This window comes from Ictalurus furcatus, chromosome 14 (genome assembly GCF_023375685.1).
Source record: "Ictalurus furcatus strain D&B chromosome 14, Billie_1.0, whole genome shotgun sequence".
NCBI lineage: Eukaryota > Metazoa > Chordata > Actinopteri > Siluriformes > Ictaluridae > Ictalurus > Ictalurus furcatus.
This window is the reverse complement of record NC_071268.1, coordinates 19,006,428-19,026,135: the sequence shown is the minus strand read 5'-3', so window position 1 is coordinate 19,026,135 and position 19,708 is coordinate 19,006,428. Positions and strand designations below refer to the sequence as shown.

At 37.7% G+C, this 19,708-nt stretch overlaps 1 protein-coding gene across 1 annotated transcript in view; it reads right to left on the bottom strand.

Annotated features, from left to right (window-relative positions):
* grm8b (glutamate receptor, metabotropic 8b) overlaps positions 1-17,810 on the bottom strand; it is a 140,692-nt gene extending 122,882 nt beyond the window's left edge. Inside the window, exon 1 of the mRNA XM_053641165.1 lies at positions 17,370-17,810. Within this exon, the coding sequence (XP_053497140.1) occupies positions 17,370-17,792 (423 nt within the window). The 5' untranslated portion in view covers positions 17,793-17,810. The remainder of the gene's footprint in view (positions 1-17,369) is intronic.
* Between the last annotated feature and the right edge of the window lie 1,898 nt (positions 17,811-19,708).

Here is a 19,708-nt window from a genome sequence, read left to right as displayed (position 1 = left end):
TAATGCAGAAGTCATAAAATAAACATATATACCAAAATAATAGGGTACCTAAGACTGACTTTGGACAGTAGTGTATGTTGCACAATCAGTTGTGGATGGTGTAGACTGTTGATTTAACACCATAGAAACCACTGCACAAACTGAAGAGTGCTTCCAGATCTAATCATTGTTTAACCTTTAAAGTTTTCTTAATTAATGCTGCAATGTCTCAATACGCACAGGCCCAGAGTTGTTTGAAAAAACTCTAAAGAATCTTGAATCTCTTCTTAAGGTAAAGCATGTCTTTACCAGGTATGTGATATTAATATTTTGTTAAGTAATATTCATATCAGTACTAAATTATACTAAATCCAATGACTTTCTTCAAAACAGTACCTATGTTTCAACATTAAAAAATCAACTAAGACTTTATTTAAAAGCATTTATTTCTGCAGCAGCTGTGGTTATAGTGTGGGTGGTTTCCTTTTCCTAGATGGTGTCACTTTACTATAAGCAAACCAGTAATTTAAGCACAAGCAAAGATAATATAGCTTAATGTTCTTTTAGATGGCACGGTGGCACAGCTGGTAGTGATGCCACCTCAGAGCTCTGGGGTCCCCAGTTCAACTTTGAGCTCAAGTTACTGTCAGTGTGGGTTTCCTCAAGGTTCTCCAGTTTCCTCCCACCTCCTAAAAACATGCAGGTAGGTGGCTTGGCTTTGCTAAATTAATTAATGTATGAATGTGCGTGCATCTAAGTTATATTCGTGCCTCAAGCACTATGTTCCAGGGATAGGCTCTGGATTCACTCCAACCCTGACCAGGATAAAGCACTCACTGAAGAATGACAAACATTTGAGTGTGTGTGTGTGTGTGTGTAGTAGTAGTAGTAGAACAGAAGGATGGAATAAGAGAAAAATTTTGGCTTGCTTAAATAACTTTCTAATATTATCATCATAGATTTTCAGTATTTACAGGTGACACATGCACTCCTTTCGCAATTCTATCTTTGTACAGTATTTCCACTAACCTGTGTACTAATGCCACAAAACAATGCTACACCTACACCCAACTCTAACCCTAACCTTAACCTCTGTATAGAAATCATTTAGCATATCCAAATGTTAGCAGAATGTCAAAATGATCACATATTTTGTATATAATCCAGACAATTGTAGCCCATTAAGAGATAAATACCAGCTGCAAACACACACACACATATGCATACACACACAATACAGTCATGCAATCTCTGGCCGGTGAGTTGTTGGGATCGCAGACTATATATTATATTAGAGGGCAAAACCAATGTATTATGATCAAACAGCAAAGAGGTTCTTACAAACAGCTTAGCAAATATACCACACACATACTTGGCACGTGGCCAAGTGTACTGAAAAAGGTTGGATATAGACTCACCAGCCACTTTAATAGGAATACCTATGCACCTGCTTGTTCATGCAATTAATCAAACACCCAATCATGTGGCAGCAGCACAATGCATAATATCTCCCAGTTAATGTTCACATCAAACATAAAAATGGGGAGAAATGTGATTTCAGTGACTTTGACCATGAAATGTTTGTTGTGGCTGGTTCAAGTGTTTCAGAAACTGCTGCTCTCGTGATTATCACACACAACAGTAATTAGAGTTTACACAGAATGGTGCAGAAAACAAAAAATATCCACTGAGCAGCAGCAGTGTGGGAGGAAACTCCTTGTTGATGAGAAAGGTCAGAGGAGAATGGCCAGACTGCTTCAAGCTGAAGGCTATGGTAAGTGAAATAACCACTCTTTACAATCGTGGTGAGCAGAAAACCATCTCAGAAAGCACAAAATGTCAAACCTTGAGGCAGATCCGGCTACTATGCCAGATTGGGATCCAATCCTGATTACTATTTCTGGTTGAGAGTACACTGTGTGCGTGTTTTTCTGTGTTTGTAAGTTTGGTATTTGTTTACTTTTGTATTGTATTAAAGTTCTTATCCACTGTGGCAGAGCTCCAGACCACATACTGAGCAGTGGATTTCCCCAGGCTTTGTTCATCCACACGTAATTAAAAAAATGGCTAAATGTAGCTGCATTAAAGTCGGGAAAACATTTTAATTACCTTTCAGGATGTCTGTACAAATGAAATACAACAAGTCAATGAACACCAATTCTTACTCACACTATATACAACACAAACCTAAATACAAAAGTCATGATTTTCAAAATGGGGTTCAGTGAAGGATAGACAATATATATATATATATATATATATATATATATATATATATATATATATATATATATATATACACACACACACACATACACACACACACACATACATACTTACATATATAGGCTATGATTATTTTTTAACACTACAGTTACAGTCGTTTAAAGTTGTTTTAGTTATTATGGTTCAAAAGTTTAGTTATTATGGTTCGAAGGCTAATAAGGTGGATGATTAAACTGAATGGGTTTCATGTAAAGCTAAATAACTCAAAAGTCTAAAACATATATTTTAACTGTATGTAACTGGTTTGGGTATACTGTATGTATGTTTGCCTAACGTGCCTTCATAATATTAATCTGTGTTTTCTTCAGAAGGGGGTTCATGGATTTGTTTTTCCACTAGAAGGTGTCCCTAGAGGCAAAAAGTTTGAGAACACCTGCTATACAGTGTTCAGACAGTACCCATTGGAATTCAGTGAATAAAACAAGTGGAATGTTCTCAAGCAAGACCTGGGATTTGCTTACATGCTAATTTCACCCAAAGAGACACAATATGTCAGTTCCTAATGATTACAAAACTGAACCAACAAGAACTTGTTATGGGTTACAACAAAAACTGAATTTTTGGGAGCCCTAAGTGACAACCTACAGCTCAGGAGACTAGAAACTAGAAACATATTGAACATATTTCTTCAGTCTAAATGTGAATAAAAAGGTGATCCAAATGCATTGCCTTACACTGTTTAGGCTAAAGAAAATCATGATGGATAATTAAACATTTTTTAATTATCAACAAATAAACACTAAACTTTACAACAGCCTGAACCTAATCTAATCTGCCTATTCTAACATTTTAATGGAAATATCTTCAAAATTCTTTTTCAGCATAATCATTATGGTAAATGTATGCTAACAAAATCAAAACTTGTATTCAGGGACAATGGCACTGACCTTCTATAACCTCATTATGCACTTATTATGCAAATTTATTCATTAACAGTTAGCATTCTATTCAATAGTTTTTCATTCTGTAAACATCTAAACAACAGCAGAATTTCACATTATTTCTAAATATAAAATTCAGAATGCAATCCAGGTTGTCATATATATAAGAATTTGGTGCATGTCAGCTTAGAAGGCCATATGGGTACAATAACCAATCATTCTTTTAATTAACATTCAAGCTGTGGCAACATTATTTAGCATGTCACCAAGACAAATCTTGCATTTCTAATGCTATGTCAAAATGCAAGACTGAGTAAGAGTAAGAGTAAGAATGAGTAAGAGTGTCCACACTAAGGGTATGGTAAGTGAGCAACACAGAGAACTGCACTATGTCTACATGACAAATTATGTCATTTCTTTTCCCTGATTATATTACTTATTATCCCTTGGAAATGGAGAGTTTCTGCTAAAATCACCTCTGTCATTAAATTTTATGGTTGCAGGGACAAAGGCGTCAGTCATGATGAAGGGGAAAATGGACTATGCTCTTTGAAATGGAATTTAAAAAAAAAAAAAAAACTAATTTCTACTTTGCTTAATCCCTCATTCGTAGACCATCAGTCCTAAGCAAACACTTCAAATGATCCAGTTCCCATAAGGCTTCTGTTATGAAGCAAGGAAAATGTCAGTAGTAGCATTTGGACACTGTAGTAGGACACTGGACCCTCAAACTGTCTGACTTCTACATTGTGTAAGGTATAGAGCAAGAGAAAATGGTCAAATGTAATCTGCGCCTGGTGCATCTGGTTTTCAAAATAGAAAATAAGTAAAAACAGTTGTTGTTGTTGTTGTTGTTGTTTAATTTCAAAGAGCTGATACCAATTCTTGATTAGACACAACCAAAAGAAAAAAAAGAATATCCATGTATTTGAAATATGCTCCTAACACAGTGTTAATTGTTGTCATACCACAGCACAGTTGAATTCTCAAATCATTTTCTCTAACAGAAGCTCTGGCAGTAGCTCCAACTGTGACATAAATGTTAGGTTTATAGTCATGTGCATATTCTGATACGTTATCATTTCTATAGTAACAGGTCATACACAGGGATTATATGGCGAACACTCTATAGTAATCATAGTTTAACAAAGAAATATATGTAATTACTGATGTTCTGAAGTTTTCTGTTAGGAGACATTTATGTAGAGTAACAGGAGACTCAGGTATCAGCACTTTACACTTAGGTGAACTACAGTTTATGTGTTTTTTCTTCCTAGTCCTCTCAGCCAATCAAAACACAGTGTTGATGTAGAATGTTGGAAACATATTTAAATAAGAGGGTGCAGTAACATCCTATGTAACGAATAATAAAAACATTAAATTCATGTCAGAAACGTATGTGGTTTAGATTGTGCTGCCAATGCAAAATAGGGAATTGCCCAAGAGAATGCAAGTCCATCACTCATCACGACAGATGCTCAAATATTTGTATTGATGGAGACCATTGAAGACCTTAAAGGAGGACCAATCCCAAGAGCATTGGTATTATATCGACTGGGTCTGCCAGTGAAATCTCATTTAGATATGCATACATCCAAAGGCTTTTCAAATCAAGTGATTAATTTATTTGTGCAGGTGTTAGTCTTAGGGAAGAGCTGTATCTTGTATAATTGTTCATACACTCGGTTTTACTAAACTATTGTCATACCTTTTGCAGTACTTGACAATTAGAATCAGGAACTGCGCTCATTAGCACAGACTCGGGGGATAAGTGTGGCTGGGAAAGATTGCCTCGGCGGATGTAATTAATTTTGCATGCTAATCCAGATTTTACATCCAAGAGAACTGACAATATACAGAAGCATCTAAGTGTGCAACATCAGATATCTATGGTATCGAAGTTGCTCGGCCAGACGAATCCTTTCGAGTTGCTAATAGCCACAATATATAGGTGGCATTAATTAAGCAATTGACAATTGAGCAATCTGATACGAACTGAAAGAAAAAAGACCTCCTTTATTTTCTTATTATAGTGAAAGATTTCACTCCTTTGTGTATTTTTCTTTTTATTGCATTGCACTACATTTGAATAATATGAGTTTTAGGCTTAAACTAAAATATAGGCATGACAATTTATAAGCTTGTACAAAGTAAATTTTTTTAAGACCTAACTTGAAATATGACAATAAGACAGTGGTTTAGAGGTGACTTTGATTTACATGGTGGTAAAAATGTCAGAAATAGTTCGCCTTTAATGCCTTAAAGTGACTGGTCAACCTCTATATAAATCTCACAGCCTTGTCTCAAAACCATCAGGTTAAAAAAAAATTACGAGGCCATTGATACCACTGACACCTAACTATTGCTTAAATATTTTATCACACCACATAGTGAATGAAACGTGCCAGTGCAGTTCAGTATCTTATCAGTCACGCGACCTTTGCAAAATCCTCTGACTGGTTCAATTTCACTCAATAAGCTTTTTCTGTTAAGGGGATATTTTGTGTCATTCGCCTTCCCAGGTCTGCCCTCCTGAGCTTGATGACACACAATTCACACAAAGGCTTGAGTTGTGCTACACTAATTTATATACTTAAAAGTCATTCAAAATGCTTTGCAACATTTTTCTTTAAAATCGGTCTTACTGATTACAATTGCCATTCATTCATTCAGACCCTGCTGACCATAAAAATCCAACAGAGGCCTCTAAATATCCTGTGTTTTGCCAGATCATCAGGTATTATTTTATCTCATTATGATTATGTGAATAAAAGTGTGGAAATAGACAATACATGTAAAAAAAAAAAAATTAGCATATGCTTCATTCACAGCTTCAGTAACATGGGCAAACACGAGTTAACCTCTCCTTGCTTCCTACACTAAAGCTGAGGTGGTGTATTGATTAAGACTGCAATGCGACGCTTCATTCAATCCTGGGAAACTGGGAGTGGCAATAACACCCCGCTAGACAAATCTGGCAAATTGTCTTTATGGAAAAAAGCACACAATAATGCATGCACTCTTCATGCAGCCTTATCTTTACCTCTTGATCATCACATATTCTTAAACATATTCATAACTGCATCTTGTCTCAAGGTGTATGTTGTTTGTTCCAGTCTGATTTACTGAACAATAAACCAACAGGATGAATAAGGTAGGCATTTCATCCACCTCATCAGGTGAAGACTGGAACTATAGGGTGCATTACAAATCTAAATGACTCAATCTGGTTCTTTTCCTTAACTCTCATCTCACATTCGTGACTTTTGCCGTTTTAAAAAATAAATATAAAATATAAATGGACCCAGTGATAGCCGGTCATGATTTTGAATGGGAGGACTCAAAAATTCTATTACCTATCAGTAACTTGGCATTGCTTTATGAAACCTATATGGTCGAGTCTTACAGCATGAGGTCTCATCATAGGCATAGAACTATTACACATGCACATAGGAGCTAGGAATATAACCAAATATGAATACATTATTTGAATTGAACAGGTAATATGTTCTAATATATGGTATATAAAATTAATACAGAATAATACATACTGTCATTTCTCCCTTCATGTAATTTGTACTTTGATTGGACAATGTTTGCTTAGATTATTTACTTCTACTTATTCCTCCAAAAGCATTTTAAAAAATCAGTGCTCGATAAAGTAATCCACCAATCGTGTTTATTAGACCTGCAACTATGTTTCGCATGTGCCTTCTCAATGACTTCTGGTGACACGTTATCGGCCTTAAATATCTTTAGCCCCAGTGAACACACAATCTAGCAGGCATTTCACTCTGTGTAATCACTTGACATGACTTTCAGTAATGAATCTACAGTCTGAGGTAGAAAGAAATCAGCCCCAGCCTCTACTCCATCCAATACCTGTGCATGTTACCTTATTACCGCTGACCGTTGGGAGTGCTGTTTTTCTTAGTTCCACCAATGTCAAAACTAATCTCTACTTGTGCAGCAAACAAGACAATGTGGGTGCCAGAGAATGACCCTGATTTTCATGCATTTTTTTTTTGGAAAGAGGGGGAAGCCAGGGGCACATGATGGCTTAGTGTTTAGCCCGTTCGCCTCACACCACCAGGGTTGGGGGTTCAACTCCCACTGCTGCCCGGTGTGTGCAGAGTTTACATGTTCTCCCTGTGCTGCAGCGGTTTCCTCCCCCAGTCCAAAGACATGCATGGTAGGCATTTGGCATGTCCAAATTGTCTGTAGTATACAAATGAGTTTGTGAATGTGTACATATGTGATTGTGCCCTGCCATGGATTGGCACCCTGTCCAGAGTGTACCCCGCCTTGTGCCTGATGCTCCCTGGGATAGGCTCCAGGTTCCCCGTGACCCTGAAGGATAAGTTGTATAGAAGATGGATGGATGGATAGATGAATGGAGAGGGAGGCCTTAGTTTTGTTTTTATAACAAAGTCAGAAGTGTTTTGTTATTTTCTGTGTGCATGTGTCCACGTTTTCTACCCTTAATTTATTTTAAACCATTATTTAAAGTAATCCAGCACCAATGATATTTGTGTATGCAGCTGCATATGGCAAATTATATAAACAAGTTGAAATTATGCATGTTTAATTCATATTCTTTCTTATAGACCATGTTTGATTTAGTTTACCTCTGTGCGTTAATTAATACATTTACTAAGAAACATGTACAAGGTGGTCGTTATTCATGCATGAATTCATAAGACTCATGTCATAGTTAAGGTTTGCTCTTCATTAGATTGTGATTAGTACATGCCTTAACTCATCATTAGTTCATATTTAAGTAAGTATTACTTCAGGTATTAGTGTGTGATTATTCATGTACTGTTATTGTAAACTGTTACCAATAAAAAAAGTTTTATAAAAATATTTCTTTAAAAAAACATTTTTTCATGATAACATACTTTCATACGTAACATACTTTCACATACTTTCAGACTGGGCCAAAGTATGAATACCACTTCATCACCTGGCAATAAAGTATTATGTGCAATTGAGAGCCAACAGCTTTTTAGCGCTTGACTTGTGAAAGGCTTTTATATGCTCAGTCTTTACTTACTTTTGCGCAGATCTGCTAATCTTTGGAAATGGATAGACATTTGAAGTGAAATCTAATAGAACCAAGTGTATGGATACAACTCTTTAAGGAAATTCTAAAAATGAATGATTTGGTCTATAAGCATGCATATTTCGGATTTCGAGATTAAAGCAATAGCAACAGCGAGGCCCAGTGCCCTCAAGGACAAATTATATGTAGGTCTGAGACTTCTGAGAATATGATAAAATGAAATTTGTCACATGCTCAGAACTGATATTTTCAGCTGACAGAATAAATAAAAGCAGTTCCAAGCTCACAGCGTAGTTCTTCAGAGAAGCTCTCCTCACTCTGGGCTTATCTGATTGGGTAAACCCACATTTCCATCTGACAGATGTCACAATGCCAAAAATGTCTCGAGCAATTTAGAAATCAAATTACAAAGAGTAAGCAGCAGCTTGCAATTTCACTTTTTTACATTTACTGTTTTCAAAAAAACATATCTTGCATAACGTTCCATAAAATTGCTCTTTAAATAAATATTGTACTTCACATAGAAATGCATGAGGATAATTTATTAGAATACTAAACATTTTGGCCAGGTAATTAACACATTGCTCTGTGTCTAGGTGTGACCTGGGTCCACTTATTTTCTTTTTTTTGCACGACAGAACAAAAACCTTAAACGGTCATCTTTAATTTTATGTGTCTAGTAGTCAGAGTATCTCTGTATTTCAATGCTGTGTTTAACCCACGTCATTGACCTCATGGCTCCTAAGTAGACATAATCTTGCAGTATAGTGGGAGTGGGAGTGGATGACACAGAGCAGATACTCTGAATGCACTTACTCTCAGTTAGTAGTAGTTATAATTTTCATTTTCAATCATATTAGCTTGCTAACTAGCTGGTGCCCTAACTAAATAGAACTAAACAGAATTGGCATTGGCTGTCAAATGTGGATGAAATAGTTAGTAGACTATATAAAACCTAGTTTCAATGTGCTCATCAAGTGGTATCTTTTATTTTCATTCATTAATTCATTCATTCATCTTCAGTAACCTCTTCATCCCCGTCACTGTTGTAGTGGATCCATCACAGAGCACCATGAACACACACACATTCACACCTAGTGGTAAATTAGCATAGCCAATCCACCTACTGGCATGTTTTAGTGGAGGTGAGAGGAAACCAGACAACCTGGAGGAAACCAATGGAGAAAACATGCAAAACTCCACACAGTTCAGGATCAAACCAGGGACTCTGGAGCTGTGAGACAACAATGCTTCCTCTGTGCCACGGTGCCGCAATGTGTATATTATTTCATTTTTTTAATTACTCCCGTTTGCATTTATAAGGGTAGGAACTCAGACTGCACTTCCTAATGACTTACTGCCAGGTTCTGCTCCTGGATTCTACAGTAATGTTCAATCAGTATCTCAGGCCCCTAAGGGCTCATCTAACAGATTTCACTTGAGGTAATAAAGTACTGCAAAGGTGCTTAAAATGGAAATGGGGATTCTCTAAGGGGAAATGGTGAGGTCAGTGTTGACAAAGTCATAATAAAGACAGTATTAAAACACAACACACATCTACAAGCAAGCAATAAACAAATGCACTGTTTCCCATTGCCCCTTGTTCCTCCTGGCAAATAGATAGATTTGTACACTGCACAAAATTATGCTACTTTCTCTTTTCAGAATGACTAGAATCAGATCAGAGCAAACAACTACCCATTTAAAATAATTCTAAGTAGAACATAACTTAGATGGGTGCCAACCCATCGCAGGGCTCAATCGCACACACATTCACATACTACGGACATACATCTGGAAATACCAATCAGCCTACATCACGTCTTTGGTCTTTGGAATCCCGTAAAGCTTAGGGAGAACTCTGCGCTATATTATATATATATATATATATATATATATATATATATATATATATATATATATATATATATATATATAAAATATGCTTCATATATGAATGCAAGTAAATAAAACAGACTTCGGACTTGGGGAGAGTGAAAATATAAAGTGATTTGTGTTTTGGAATAATATAAAGCAGATTGAGGCAGAACAACACTGATAAAAATTTACGCATCGCTGCTCAATGGAAGGATGACTTGCTGGGCACAGAGTTGTTTCAGCCATTTCTATTCAAACACAACACTGTTTCTTGTTGTTATTCTCTGCCTATTATCTGTCCTTAAGAATGTAACAGGAAACTGTTGTTCACTCTCTCTGTGCCAGAGATTTGTAATGTTTTTCAAAGGTTTTGTTGGCAAATTTTTTACAGTGATTTTTGAACGTTTTTGATCAGATTCCAAAGTTTTGCTAACAAGAGTGTACTTTTTTTTTTTTTGCTAGTGTTCTGCAGAAAGCTAAATTTCTCACATTTCTAAAAGATAAAGAAGATATTCCACACTGACTTTATGTGTATTTGTGAAAATCTTGAAGCCTGTAAATGTGCCACCGGTAGAATTCCATTGATGCATGGCTTCACTGGCAACCAGTGGCAGATTTAATTACACTGTATTGGGCAATAGGTTTTAAATACATCATTTTAGGTCTTGCCTGGATACACAGTTTCACTGGGAGCCAATGAAAGTGTAACAGTGTGCTCTTTGCTTGTCCTGCCGAGATGCATGGTTTCTCCATATGATGACTGGGAGAACTCTCAAAAGGGGCTGAACCTGAACAGGACTGACATCTCTAACTTAAATATACCAGTCAGACAGAGGGCTCGGAGCTGCAATACTGGTCAGTAGCTTAAACCATAACAGTTGTACACAACTAGTGTTGCCTGTTATTTTAGCTTTGTAATTGGTGAATATTGTAAATAAATTGTAAGTATGGAATTCAGTTTTTATGCCATTTGTTTAGTTTTTTTTTTTGTTTTTTTTTGCATTTAAAGGTCCAGCGAGCTGTCACTACCCTCTTCAGTGAAATTTCGCTAGCTACTTAGCAGCTAGGCTGCTTTTTGGTATGACATGGCAGACACTACTGTTGTTGACCTGATTTTGGAAAAGTCTTTTGATGCTCTTATGAGGAGCGAGTGAGAATTAAACAAAAGTCCAGACCAACAGATGAAACAGATAAAACACAACACACAGATATACACTTCAATAACAGACACCTGTGCTTCCCCAATTTTTAAAACCACCAGCTGCAACTGGTTTTCACCCAGGGCGTGTATGTATGAATTATTGATGCTGCGTTCAAAGCTAGGTACAGCAGGGGTATCTAGGTACAGCAGGGGTATCTAGGTACAGCAGGGGTACCTAGGTATAACAGAGGAACAAACTGGTCATAAAATCTGCAAGATTGTGGTACTGTAATCCAGAAAATATGCAAGCTGCTACACCAACTAATCCTAACACTGTTCATATAAAAACTACCATCTATATAAACATTGGCTCAATATAGAACATGTTGGGTTTTTTTGTTGTTGTTTTGTGTGTGTGTGTGTGTGTGTGTGTGTGTAAATCTATACTCTTATGGGGTAGTAAATAACAACAATTTTGTGGTTTAGTGAGTGCCTGTGAATGCTCAGGTACTCCATCCCCTTACTGCCTGAACACCAATCTGTATATCAAGAACAAAATAGTGCTACATTACTATAATGGCATTATATAACGTCAAACTGGAATGTCACATATAAACCAGAAATCTATATAAAGGCAAAACCAGATCTAATCTGTCTGATCTGAAAATGCACCACTGGAGCATGGGTTAAAAATAATCCACAGATAAAGATAATTCAAACCTGCTGTAATGTATTGTTTCACACTGTAATGCTTGAATTTTGGTATCTTTGTATGGTTAACTGTAATATTCAGGCCTAAAGATCACCATTTATATTGATAGAGATATACTTCCTTACCCAGAACCATACTTGGGTAATATAAGATACTTTACTGGGGAAAGTAGAAGTTAAAGTCCATCTATCCATCCATTTTCTGTACCGATTATCCTACAGAGGGTCATGAGGAGTCTGGAGCCTGTCCCAGGAGACTCGGGGGATGAGGTGTGGGACAACGCATGTTTTTGGACTGGGGGAGGAATCAGAGGACCCGGAAGGAACCCCCAAAGCACAGGGAGAACAAACTCCGCGCACACAGAACAGAGGCAGGAATCTAACCCCCAACCCTCGGGGTGCGAGGCAAACATACTAATCACTAAACCACTGTGCCCCCAGAAATTAAAGCAAATCATGTAAAAACTATTGTATTAGATAAATTAACATCAAAATATAGAGGGGAAATTAGAGCATCATAACAGAGAAGCTTTCATCTGCTCTCCCGTCCACGGATGGCATAACACAGTAGACTGTTGGACTTAGTCCAAATTACAACCATAATCCAGTCAAAGGACAAGCAGGTCTAATCAAGTTTTAGTCTGAGAGAATTGAATGCACCTTTAGCTCTAAACATAGCAGTGACACAAACACAAAAAGACAGCAATAAACTTGAAATTGTAGATTAAAGTAGTTAAAAATGATGAAAAATGATTTGGGGAAAAAATAAATGAATAAATAAATTCATAATATCCATTTAAATGGATTTATATTGACCATACTGTATACACTAAGAAAATTTGGGGAAATGCTCAACCCTATTAATTGTGCTGAGTGATAACAGGCTAAAGTAAGCCATTTTTCAGAAAAGGATGTTAGGTTTAGAGCCACAGTTTATATGTTTTTAAAAAAGTACAATTACAATTCATATTATTTCACTTTATATACAATTTATATGTTTTTTAAAAATTACAATTCATATTATTTGTAGCTGTACTCTTGGTAACAGAGTTGAACTGTTAAAATGGATGAAGTCAAGCAAAGCTGAAACAATTGTAAAGATATAGAAGATGGGACAAATATTGGTTTTGGTAAAAGGTTTGTACACTGTCTGGCCAAAAAAAGTTGCAAAATCTAAAATTTTGGTTGCACCGCCTTTAGCTTTGATTACACTGTGCATTTGTCATGACATTGTTTCGACAACTTTGTGCATTTATTTACATTCAGAGTTGCATTCAGTTTTGGCCGAGATCTTGTATTGAGGACGAGAGAGTCAAACCGCTCTGTAAAGTCTTCTCCAGCACATCCAAAATACTTTCAGTGGGGTTAAGGTTAGGACTCATGCTGCCTAAAGCACTCTTTCACAATTTGAGCCCAATTAATCTTGGCATTGTCATCCTGGAATGTGCCGTCAGGGAAGAAAAAAATCCATTGATGAGATAACCTGGTCACTCAGTCTCTCAGGCACTCAGCTGACTTCATTTTATTGCTGCATAATGTTGCAGAACCTATACCTGACCAATTCAAGAAACCCCAGCTCATAACACTTCCTCTAGAGGCTTGTACAGTAGGAGCTATGCATGATGGGTGTGTTGCTTCATGTGCTTCCCTTCTCACCCTGATGTACCCATCGCTTTGGAATAGTATAAATCTGGACTCATCAGACCACATGACCTTTTTCCATTGTTCCACAGTCCAATGTTTATGTTCCCTAGCAAACTGAAGTTGTTTTTTCTGATTATCCTCACTAACACTATCACTATCCTCACTTTTTTCAGTAAAAGTTACTTTTACTATTAAACATAGCAGTGAGTGCTACTGTTGATTTTTTACCATGCGATCATGATCATTCAAGATTTTTTTTCAGACAACATTTCTTCCTCAAAGTTGAGAGTTCACCACTCTACTCCCAGGTTTTAATAAAGCAATGGACAGTTCTTAACCCAACTCCAGTGATTTCAGCAATCTAAGTAGTTGTTTTGTTTGCTTCATGCAGGCCAATAATAACCCCTTCTGAAACACAATAACATCTTTTCCACGACCACGGGATATGTCTTCCGACATGGTTGTTTAAGAAATGAGAAGCTACACACTGCATCAGTTAGGGTTAAAAGAATGAAACATATTAATCACTGCAATAATGATCCAATCATAGGCTCTTAAGTATTTGATTATTTAAATCCAATCAGCGACCTTTTTTTGGCCAGTCAGTATAAATAAGCATCCCACATGTTCTTCCACAAGTAGTTTGCTATAGCATTGTTTGTACCAGAGGAGGCAAAATTATGAAATCTTACATCCATGAGCTTTAAGCATGGACAAAATAATGCCAACTTTGCTAAAATGGCCTAAGGCTAATACCATTAATGTATAACCTTACTGACCTTAGCTTCTTAACTAAACTAATAGCTTCTTAATTCAGTAAAACATTCACATGACTGCTAGTGTTTGTATGACTGTTAGTCATGCTAGTCATACTGACTTTGGAGAATGATTTGTTATATTGGCTTCGGTCACTCTTCTGCAGACATATTCAAACTTTTTCCCCCATGTTTTATGGGAACCTGCTTGCTCCCAATAAAATCATGCTAATGAACTATTTACCATGATAGAAAGGGAGGGTACGGCATCAGAGCATCTTTCCAGCCAAGAGCTCAAAACACCTGCACAGCTGTCAATTATTCTGGATACATCTGACATTTTTATTAGAGGAAAAACTAAGACGGGTCTTCTGGGGTATTTTGCCTTCTATTGTTAAAATGCAGAGCTCCTATGCAAAATGTGTACAGGTTGGCAGGTTTTAAACTGTCATTTAAATATTTATTTTTTGTATTTTCCTTCTCACCCGTGCCCCACCTACAAATCCTTCCCCACAGTTTGATGTCTAGAGTAAAAGCTTTCAAGTATCTTTGCTCATGCCACAAAACTGCTCAGCACTCACCGCCACAGGATCTCTCTTTGCTCACTGCTGATACGTTGCTTATACACGGAATTGGTTACGGCTAAACAAATGCGTTCTCCTTCATGAAGCCTTCTGCTAATTGGCTAGACTTAACACGGCTACCTCACTCATTTATGTTCATTTGAGCTTTGCTGAACTTGTAAAGCCAGAACTGTGGCAGAAATTCGAACTACAAGCAGAGTTATTGGAATGTCTTTAAAGCAAGCCAGTAAATAAAGAATAAATGTTGACTGATAATGTTGTGGTCTTTTCTAACACTATAACACTGCAGCAAGTGACATCACCCACACAAATGTCAGTCATCCAGTCCACTAGGCAACTTAGGTATCATTTTTATCAGTTATTTGCATTAACTTTAGTTAGCAAGCTAAAGTGAAAAAGAACAAGTAGTCGAAACAAGAGCAAGAGGTAGTAGTCTGATAAGTGTATAAATACATGTGTACTGTCCACACTCATTACAGTTCACCCTAAAATATTTTTCGTCCTTAATTACCATCCTGGCACTTGAGTTCCAGAAGATGTAATCAAATAGTTTGACTAGTAATGAGCTGAGCTTTTCAGAATAAAAAGCTTGGTGCGTAATTAGGCTATGAAAAATTTCACATGCATGAGGGAGGAAAAGAAATATTCCAATGGATAATGAAAACGTCAGTTTCATCTATTCCTTTTTCCTGTTTACTTTTTGTTATCTCCTTTACATTTTAAAGCATTAAAAAAAACATCAAAATGTCTGTTTGCTTGTGAGAGTACAAACACATAGCAATAGAGTGAGGAGGTGAAATGAGAGAGAACAGAATGGAGCAGCCACACATGCAGAGAGAGAGAGAGAGAGGGAGAGAGAGAGAGAGAGAGAGAGAGTTAAAAAAAGAGTCCAACCAAGCACCAGGTGAGAGGCAGTCAAGGCAAAATAACTGACAAGTAGTGTCATAATTACCCCATGACCCCTTTTTCATTGCATATGAAGACTCAATGTTTGCTAGTCTTAGATAAACGACCTTTGGGGTGTTTTTTTCTCAACAGTTACTGATGTTAATCCATTCAAACCTCTCACATTTTTAACATATTGTACTATGGCAGCTATAGAAAGAAGTGTGATTTAATGTTCAAGCATATACACACACACCACAAAAGGGGTCAGACCAGTGAGTATAACGCCGTAAAACGGCTCTAGAATCATCCTTAATAATAATTTTTGTTGGAGATGTGTGATCTGTCTTTCACAAATAAATTACATCTTTCAGTCGGCCTTCTAAATTGACATCAATTCACTCTTTTAGGTTAACGCTGAGAATCAACTCATTAGCTGTAAGTAACGAAGGAGCCTAGGGAAATTTATTGCAGCAAGAATATGCATTTTGAAAATGCTAACAAGGTAAAAATGAAAGTTAATATAAACATTTTCACTTGAGTATACACAGAAATTCACCCAGCACCTACTTACTTCTTCATAACTATACACCACTGGCCTTACTGGAGCTGTACTGTCGAGTTATTATGCCAGCAGAGAGTTGAATCACAATCTATTCCAGTGAAGAGTCACTTCTTTAACCAGAGGAATGTTGAGAAAGGACAATTTCACTGACACAAGTATTGGAACATCAACAAGTTAATTAGATGATTTACAGCAAAACCCAGCATCACTTCAACACGATAGCATTAATTTATATTGAGGATTTATGTTTCTCGCCCACAAAGTATTTGGCTTTACTATACTAATCTCTTCAGCAGATTAAGTGATGACAGTTTCAGATTTTCTTCCTGATTAAATGGTGATTCCCTTCAACTGATAACCGCAACTCCTATTTTTTAAATATCCAATTACAAGTCAGCTATACATATAGTGTGTGTATCAGACACTCAATTATTAATGTGACAAGAAACAAGATAACCTGGAAACAAGATAAAGGAGTATTTCGGGACGCAAAGCACGCGGGGGGGTTCAGTCAAGCGCCACAATTATGGCTACTGTATGTGAAGCATATCAAATAGTTAACTGGTACAAACGTACTTCATAGATCATCATTAGTGGAGTATGCTTCCTGTTCAGTGACTCAAAGAGTAACTGAATCAAAATAAAATCAATAATAATGGTGAATTACTGAATATTTTAAGACTCTAGCAGTGTACTGAAGAGTACTAATTGCTAACTTTTAATCTGCTCATCTTTTGTATGTAGAGCTGGCAATGAACAACCTGTGTTAATCAGTGGTGTCTGTATAAAGCAATGCATATAGTCCACCCGATGCCACAAATGCATGTAGACTTAATGGGAAAAGGCTGCATCCCCCATGGTTTCTGCGTGAAAAAATGAAAATGTACCTGCATTTTACAATATTAACAATTTATCTACTACAGCATTCCAAGATGTTGGAGAGGAGGCCACTACACTGCATAACTAATAGGGCAATGTGTGTTCTATTAACTCACCTTAAACAGCCGCAGGATGTTGGCTACCATGATGGACACAGAGCTTGCAGCTGCACCGATCACTCCCACAATTTTGTCAGGTTTGGCAAAGATAGGTGGCTCTCCACTGGCACAGCGCACATCAGAGGGGTCACGCTCGATCAGTGCCTGCACAAAGGTGAGTGACTGCTCCAAAGCGTACGTGTCTCTCGAGCATGTATCCAGGATGCGAGCACCCAGAGTGATATTGGGCAGCAGCTCAGGGTCCTTGTTAATGAGATCAATAGCAAAGAGCATGGCCTCCAAGCGATGAATGCCTTTCTCTTTCTTTAGCTCGCCACATGGGGCACCACGCTCCCCCCGTGCATGAACTGGGAAGAGGCCTCCCAGAATGATGTCTCCATCTATTCTAATGGAATGTGCATATTCAGGAGCTGGGGGCATAAGTGGGTCCACTAAGCGCTGAGGTCCATAGGTGAAGGAGCAGCTTGCCACTGACAGCATAAAAAGGCAACCCTGCCATGTTGAGTACTTCGCCATGATATTGATGCGTTAATTAACTAAGCAGGCAAATAAATCGAGGTGGAGTTCTGTCAGGAGTGCAGCAGTTACTGTAGCAGGTGGTAAGTAGAAAACTGGTGTATAAGGTGAAAGGAATCACCAGTACCTCAGTGTTGAAGTAATGACCTGTGTGCGGAGATTCCAAAGTGGAGCGACCATTCTCTGGTGCTCAGATTCCAGAACATAACGTTAATCATGGGTGTGTGTTAGAAGGGGAATTATGCATTTACTAATCCTTTATAATGATCTAAGGCTGCAGATCTCACAGACTCCTGTGGACCCTGTATAGTAAAGAGAAGAGCAGAGGAATGAGCAAGCATCTCCAAAAAGGTGCACTCCCTCACCCCCCCCCCCCACCCCCCACCACCACACACACACACACACACACACATATACATAAACACACACAGTTTTGTCTTACTATCCTTGTGAGGACCTTCCAATGAAATAATTATTAATGCAGCTAATGAATGCAATGTATACACCTAAATCTAACCCTACCCTTAATTTTAGTAACCAAAAAGCAAACCTCTCTTAGATCCTTTTATAGTTTTTGTTTGTTTGTTTTTGCAGTTTTTTGTAAAAAAGGAGTTTTCCTTATGAGGACCAGCCAAAATGTCCCCACAAGGTTACAATTGTGAGATATTCGTACCCTTATGGGGAAATTTGGTCCCCAACAAGATATAAAAACAAGCACACACACACACACACACACACACACACACACCCCGCAGGAAATTTCTTGCCTGTTCTTTAATCAAACATGGAATAATTCATTATATCTTTACTGTTACATCATAAAGCAGATCTGAGTGTAAGCAGTACAGTACGCATAACATTACAATGCAGAAGACTATTATAAAATCTGCTTTGCACGAGCGAATTGCTCACTCAATTCAAACATATTTTTCCAATAAATGTGCTTCCCTTCTTGAAGACTTGCCTGACAATTACAAGAGCTCCACTGAAATATTAAAGATTCCTCCAAGAATCAATTCATTGCTTTCGCACGGAAATCAACCCCAATCAGCAAACACATTCTTTCCAAATTATAAGTGTGCATTAAAACGGAGCCTCAGTGCAACATCTTAAGCCCATCCACGCGCCTTCTGATTGTTATCATGAACAGTCAGAAGATGGGTTTCCTTGCTCGTAATGGATTTTAAGGCGACCGTCACTCCGGAGGTCTTTTGCTCTGAGAGGGTTACGTTTGTATCTGACATTGCATTGCATCCTTCCTAAAAACAAAGAAAGAGAGAGTGCACCTGAATCTCTGTGCGTGTGTGGTGCATCAGCTGGAGGAAGAAACATCTGTCGTAGGCGCACACTCATCTCTGCAGACTATACCCAGAACTGACTCCAGTACATAAGCTAATACAATGCAATACCTTTGAGCACTTAAGACACTTCCTGTATAAATATATATAATATATATTTGTGTGTGTAAATGATAATGGAATTACCTGGTGATGATGGCGCTCCGGTGACTGTTTCCGGCTGCTGTGCTGGAGGAGAGCGCGCGGAGCAGGTTACAGCATCAGCTCTCCTCACACACACCAAACACACTCATACTCACAGCTGCATGCCTCCTGTGTGGATAATTACTGTTTCCTTCCTCCTCACTAAGTCAAGGGCAAGACTAGCCGAGTCACTTAACATATCTACACATCATGTCTGTGCGCAAAAATGGTTTCTGCACGTGGAACGAGACTGCGTTAAAAGTGGAATATGGAGGGCAAGCGCAACTTTTGGCTACAGCTGAGGTTAGTCTGTGAAATCGAGTATCACCTCCTGTGTTG